Source organism: Vigna radiata, chromosome 3, assembly GCF_000741045.1.
Source record: "Vigna radiata var. radiata cultivar VC1973A chromosome 3, Vradiata_ver6, whole genome shotgun sequence".
Lineage (NCBI taxonomy): Eukaryota > Viridiplantae > Streptophyta > Magnoliopsida > Fabales > Fabaceae > Vigna > Vigna radiata.
The window spans coordinates 10,847,419-10,854,746 of record NC_028353.1 but is presented as its reverse complement, the minus strand read 5'-3'; the positions used below and the strand labels follow the sequence as shown (position 1 = coordinate 10,854,746).

The 7,328-nt window shown below is 31.9% G+C and overlaps 1 protein-coding gene across 1 annotated transcript; it reads left to right on the top strand.

The window, feature by feature from the left end:
* Positions 1–4,431: 4,431 nt before the first annotated feature.
* LOC106757475 lies at positions 4,432–5,525 on the top strand. Its single transcript, XM_014640147.2, has 3 exons — positions 4,432–4,554; positions 4,643–4,710; positions 5,135–5,525. The coding sequence occupies exons 1-3, from the start codon at positions 4,470–4,472 to the stop codon at positions 5,231–5,233; spliced, it is 252 nt and encodes an 83-aa protein (XP_014495633.1). The 5' UTR covers positions 4,432–4,469; the 3' UTR covers positions 5,234–5,525.
* The last annotated feature ends 1,803 nt before the right edge of the window (positions 5,526–7,328 follow it).

Genomic DNA, 7,328 nt, shown 5'->3' with positions numbered 1-7,328 from the left:
TCTCGTCAATTTTTTAAATCTAGAAAGGTAACTAAATTGATTTTTAAATTGTTTTTTAGATAAATTAGTGGAAACATAGGTGTATAGGATAAATAATTTTTAGAATTTTAATATAAATAGTTTTGTTTATTAAAGATAAATTAATTGGATTAAGCAAAATAATTACACAACTTAAAGATAAAATAATTTATATCAATCAAGATAAAGTTAATAATGAATTATGTAAAAAGACAATTTTCAAATCATATAGCTTCATTCTATATTATTTAAAAATGAGTATTTAATATAAAAATATTAATATTTTAATTACTTATTCTCAATTTTTAATCAGATAAAGATTGTTTTTTAATAATGTTCTTTGTCAACTTAATCAATTACAAATTAGATGGATTCTCAAATAATTGATGAATTAAAGAGAATTACTCAAAGAAGAAGACTATGTGTAATTCTTGAACGACAAGTATAGACCATGGAGCGTCGAAATGCAGTGTTAGCGGCCATAATTCATTCTTCTAATCCAACTTCAGAAGAAATTCATAATTTATTATGGATTATGTTTCTATCTTCACATCCATCCCATATAAAACGTCTACTAGGGATGCCAATACAATATAGTTTCAATAGATTGCTTTCATGTCTCAACGAAACATTTGAATCATAAACTATGACAAAAATATTTCTATCTTATTATGTTTGCACTTTTTTTATCTCATATAATATACTAACTTTTTTTAATTATTTATTTCTTTATAAATATTCAATTTCACTTCAATAACAAATAAAATCATATCACTTTGTAATAAATAATATTACAAAAATATTACAATTAAAATAATTTTTTTGTACAATATTAAAATTAATTTTAATGATTAATGTTAATTTTTTACTCTTTATAATCTTTTTTACAATTAAATATAACATTAACAATTATCATTTTATATTATATTAATAACTATGAGCATTCTGGTAATCTTCAATCAATTAAAAATATTTTTTTTATTTGTCAAATCAATCAAATCCTACACTAATTCTCGTAAATTTTAGTTCCAAATTCACTCACGTTTATCTCCAAATCCCATCAAATAAACAACAATTGATTCACCCTCAAATCCCCTCAAATTCATCCACTCACTCTTTCCCAATTCCTCTCCCCCAAGTGAACAAAGGCTTAATAATGATTTGAAAGTCGTAGTAAAAATACTCTTTTAACCATGTCGTATATTTTCTGTTCTGATATCAGACATATTATTGTATATACATGTAGTATCATATTTAATATGTATAATATAAAAGTACTATAGAAGAGGGTTAAAACTCATTTGTGTTGGAAAAAAAACCATGCTTTAGTGTAACCAGAGTCTCTTTATTTAAGAAAGTTTAAATCTATATAAATTCATTTAAATATAAGTTGTATTTGTGAATTTTGTTGGAAGTCCCACGTCGATTAGAGATAAAACCATAGTATATAAGTAGGTGCAAACCTCACCTTACAAGCTGGTCTTGTGAGATTGAGTTAGGTTCCACTTTCTAATATGGTATCAGAGCCATCGTTAAAGTCTATCCTAGTGATATTCGTCGTTTGTTGGGTATATTGTTCCACTCGTTATCGGACCACCTATTAATGTCTAGTCTCACGCTCGAGATGTATATACTTCGATGTGAGGGGGTGTATTGGAAGTCCTACATCCACTAGAGATAAGGCCAATTCATAGAATATAAGTATATGCAAACCTTACAAGCCGATTTTGTGGGGTTGAATTAGTTCTAAAACCCACTTCTTAATTAGTTTTGAGTAATACATGTATTCTCTAACTAATCATTAGATATTAAGTTGTTTTTTCATTTGATAAATTGCGAATATGATTGGACTTTGATATTTAGATGAAGATGAGTATATAGGAATATTACTTCTATACCAAGTTTTTATTAAATTTTTATACTTTAAAATGTTTTAGATTGAGATTTTGAAAGTTAGACAAATTTGAGTATTTGTGAAAATAAAAATAGTACTGTTAAAGAAATATTTTCGTTATTTTTATTAATAAAAAAAAGCGAATCAAGATCCACATGTTATTTATATTCATCTTTATCCAAGAAAAAATGATTTTTCTTTTTTAAAAGACAATTTCGGAAAACACTTGAAATAAAGCTGGAAAATTATCCATTTAATGAGAAGTTGTTATACTCAACATTGGTTAAGAATATTACTTTTTAGTTCTTATTTTAAGAATATTTTTTTTATCAAGAATTATACTTGGAGCTGCTTTAAAAGATAACGTTTAACACGAGTTTTTTATGGACAGAAGAGAAAATAAAATAAAGTGAGCAATCAAAACCACGGAATTAAGTTTAACACGCAAATACAACTCTAAAAATGTGTTTCTGGGATGGCTTTATTTTATCTTTTGTTTCATCAGTTTAATAGGAGTAAATATCAATTTTGACGAGAGGTTTTTATAAAATCTTTTTAAAAAAGTATTAGAAAATAAAATTAATTTTAATTTTTTTCTAAACAATTCTTGAAATAAAGTTGGTGATCCGATTGTGCACATTTTTCAGTAGGAATTTCGTGGAAGTTGACTATTATTTTTGATTGTAAAAGTAGGGAGACATAAAGCAGTGTGTTAACCTAGGTTGGTTTGATGCTGTTTTTGTCTTTCTAAAAGCAAGTGTGGATACAAGCAAAATCCACTTTCTTAATTTACTATCTTCCATTAAAGTAGCCATGAATTTCTCAGAACTTCATTATATTTATTTCCAAAGGTTATGGGTTTGGTTAGTACATATATACCCTTTTCTTCCTTCCTTCTGTTAGCAACCATTTCACAAATGACTATTAAATTTCAATCCACAATGACAATGTTTCCATATTTTGTGTAATATAATTGAAGATTAATACGTGATAATTAGTATATATTGGGAAATGATTTTCATGTACTTGAGTGTTAATTCTCTCTTGTAACTAAGGAGTAGCATCGTTCATCCTATCTCTAATGTTTGGTGATGATGATTAGAGTTGCTAAATTGTCCTACATGCTATAATGGAGAAAAGTATTGTTCCCACTCGGAATAACATGCATGAGCCGAACTTGAATATTCAAGCTTTTTCAAGTATTGAATATGACTTCCACCAACTCAGGTTAATGTGCAATTAGCACCAGTCAGAGGTACAACAACCTAAACCCTCTTTACCCTCATAATCTAATCTTCTCAAACTTAGGCCACACGACAGGATCATAAAAAATATATATATACCATACATCATGCAGTTACCCAGAAAAACACATTATTATTAAAAAAATGCACTTGATATATTAAATTGACATCTCTCAATTTATTATTTGTCTTCATTCTATATCAGGTTCTCAACTTAGTAATCTCATGAAGGTGTGAGTGGTTAGAACACATTGCAAACTCTTCCTCAGATAAACTTGTTTTTGCAAGTTCTCTCTAAAAGACTTAAACAAACTACCTCCTGGTATAACATAAGCCTTAATAGATAAAAACTATAAATTGAGACACTCTACCATGAGTTTAAAGTTTGTGTTGAACTTCAACAAAATGCATGAACGTACTCTAACAGTCTACTGAATATATACTAACCAATTTCAAACTTTATATTATAAGAATAAGCTTATAAAATCATATATATTATAAATTGACTTTATTTCTAGTCAATACTAATAGTTATGTTCTAATCATAGTTCTGATACCATGTTAAAAAAACAGATTTGTAAGGTGAGATTTGCATCTCAGTTATATATTATAAATTAGTCTTATCTTTAGTCAATGTGAGACTTCCAACGATCTTGATTATCCATAAATAATCAAGTTATTATCATGAGAAGTGAAAGTTGATAAATACTAAAGAGATTTCGTATTAATAAATTCATGATGAAATGACTTTTAGTTTCATCTTGATCTAATGGAGAGACTCATTTGGGAAAATCCCTGCCACATTTCGTGCCATAGTTGTTGGCCTTATACCTTTGTTTTATAGGAGTGGACTTAATGTAGGTGCAAATCCGATGTGCTGAATCTTTTATTGATTTTCATGGATATATACCTATTTTTACTGTTGGAGACTATTCAGAATGGAATATAGGTTCATGACTATAAACATGTTCACATAACCTTGACTTGGATTAGTGTACCAGGTTGGTTTTCCCCACCATTTTTGTGTCATATTCCACTTTCCATTGTGTGCTCCTCAACTTTTTGCTGTCATTTTGACTTAATATATTTACATATAATAATTTCATCATGTCCACCAAAAAGTATAATTTCATGACTATTTGCTCATGAAAACTTTCCAAAGTGGAAACGCGTTGAAATTTGGCAGTACCATTGCCCCCTCCATCTTTAGATACTAATTAACAAATGTTCTAAAATATCCATAATCTACATGTATAAATAATGAGACCTGTGTGGTTCAAGTAACACAACAAAGAGCTTTTTCTTGAGAGAGAATGAAGAGCACTCTCTTTCACCTCCTGTTTTTGATCCTTTTAGGACTCTCTCATTTTGCATGCCTTCAAGCAGTCCCTATTACAAGTAAAACTCTATCACCATCTTCCCACTTTTATTCTTCTAGAGATCTTCTTCATCTTTCTTCTCACCTTCTACTGTTCTTTATAAACAGGAACTGAAAGCCTTACACAAGATCCTAAAGTTCTTGATCTTGCTGGGGGCAATATCCACAACCACAAGGTATATATATACAAACCTCATGTCCTGATACTTGAAATCACTGTTTCAGAAAGTCATTCAAATTGTGATTTTGGTCATATTACGATTTTTCGTCTGTAATCAAAACATCTAACTATGATTATGCACTGTTGGATCTATCGAGAGGTTTTCACGGAAAAGATACAAACACGAATGAGATATGAGTCGAATCTTGACACTACTATCTGTTTAAAACCTTAAGACAATGAATTAATAGATCTTTCATTTTTATATAATGTTCCATTTCTATTCCATACTGACTTGGACTTATACTTAGATTCACAACAAGAGTCACATTCTTTTACAACTTTGGTAATTACAAGTACAGGCAGAGTTTAAAAGCTTGTTTAAGACACATGAATGTTAATTGATGTGTAGAAAGAAGCTTATATGTTCCATGTCACAGGTAGAGGCAACTATTGATGAGAGGATGGACATTGAACTCCATGACTACCCTCCATCTGGGGCTAATGGTCGTCACACACCAAAACCACCATATCCATAGTACGTGAACAAATGTCGCGTGTTATCATCTTATAATGTCGAAGAGGTTATAAGTAACATACTGTTTATGATTATTATGTCTATGTACACATGAAAAGTCGATTTCAGAAGCACTTATGTGTATGATGTGAAAGAGAAAAGTATTAAGTAGGATTAATGTGAAAGCTTAGGTTTTTTTTGCGTTTGTTATATTAAAGTGATTCTTATTAATTTATCGATGTAAACTAAAAACACTGATACAGTTGTCGGTGTGAAAGAGCAATTTGTGAATTAAAAATGTCTGGAGTTACAAATGGTGAACCAGCTCAATCGATTGAAATCGATCTTTAACTTCTTCTATCACATTATTTAATGGTAAAATGACCACGGATCTCTTATTAAACTAATAATGGTACTTCTTTTATAAACAGTATGATGATAAAAGAACAATGGTATTTCTTATGAATGTGTTCTCCTTTCCCTGAATTAATTTCTAATATTTGTTTTCATTTTTCACATTTTACGTTCTAACTTTTAATTCTAAATTAAATTAAGATAATAATAATAATAACATACGGCCATATTCTACCACTGTCATGGTCAAGTTGGTTGCAAAATTACTTAGTAAAAAAGTTGAGTTATAGGAAAAAATTAAGAGTTTAATATCAAGAAAAATACTTAAATAACCTTCACCATTGATTTTCAATTGCTTTTATTAGAAAGTGGGTTTTAAGCCTAACTCAACCTCAGAAAACTGGTTTGTAAGGTGAGGTCTGCACCCCACTTATATATTATAAATTGGCCTTATCTCTAGTCAATGTGGGACTTCCAACACACCCCCTTCACGCCGAGGTATAGACATCTCGTGCGTGATAGCAAAAATTGGGTGGTCCAATATTGGCTCGACAACGAGTGGAATAGAAACAGAAATGCCCACTTAGAACTCGCTAGGATAGGCTTTAACCTGGCTCTGATACCATGTTAGAGGTGGGTTCTAGGCCTAACTCAACCTCACAAAACCGGCTTGTAAGGTGAGGTTTACACCTCACTTATATATTATCAATTGGCCTTATCTCTAGTCGATGTGGGACTTCCAACACACCCCCTTCACGTCGAGGTATAGACATCTCGTGCGTGATAGTAGAAATTGGGTGGTCCAATAGCGGCCCGACAACGGGTGGAATAGAAAGAGAAATACCCACTTAGAACTCGCTAGGATAGGCTCTAATCATGGCTCTGATACCATATTAGAAAGTGGGTTTTAAGCCTAACTCAACCTCACAAAACCGGCTTGTAAGGTGAGGTCTGCACCCCACTTATATATTATAAATTGGCTTTATCTCTAGTCGATGTGGGACTTCAACACACCCCCTTCACGCCGAGGTATAGACATCTCGTGCGTGATAGTAGAAATTGGATGGTCCAATAGCGGCTCGATAACGGGTGGAATAGAAAGAGAAATTCGCTAGTATAGGCTTTAAAGATTGCTCTGATACCATAGACTAGAGATAAGGCCAATTGATAATATATAAGTGAGGTGCAAACCTCACCTTACAAGTCGGTTTTGTGAGGTTGAGTTAGGCCTAGAACCCACCTTAAACATGGTATCAGAGCCAGGTTAAAGCCTATCCTAGCGAGTTTTAAGTGGGCATTTCTGTTTCTATTCCACCCGCTATCGGGCCGCTATCGGACCACCCATTAAAAAGTCTAATATCACGCACAAGATGTCTATACATCGGCGTGAAGGGGGTGTTTTGGAAGTCCCACATCGACTAGAGATAAGGCCAATTTATAATATATAAGTGGGGTGCAGACCTCACCTTACAAGCCGGTTTTGTGAGGTTGAGTTAGGCTTAAAACCCACTTTCTAATATGGTATCATAGCCATGATTAGAGCCTATCCTAGCGAGTTCTAAGTGGGTATTTCTCTTTCTATTCCACCCGTTGTCGGGCCGCTATTGGACCACCCAATTTCTACTATCACGCACGAGATGTCTATACCTCGGCGTGAAGGGGGTGTGTTGGAAGTCCCACTTTGACTAGAGATAAGGCCAATTGATAATATATAAGTGAGGTGCAAACCTCACCTTACAAGCTGGTTTTGTGAGGTTGAGTTA

Excerpts from the sequence above, each read along its gene's own strand:
- LOC106757475 (XM_014640147.2), top strand. The coding sequence starts at position 4,470 with ATGAAGAGCACTCTCTTTCACCTCCTGTTTTTGATCCTTTTAGGACTC. Across the intron at positions 4,555-4,642 it reads TCAAGCAGTCCCTATTACAA|GAACTGAAAGCCTTACACAA; the intron begins GTAAAACTCTAT and ends CTTTATAAACAG. Across the intron at positions 4,711-5,134 it reads GCAATATCCACAACCACAAG|GTAGAGGCAACTATTGATGA; the intron begins GTATATATATAC and ends TCCATGTCACAG.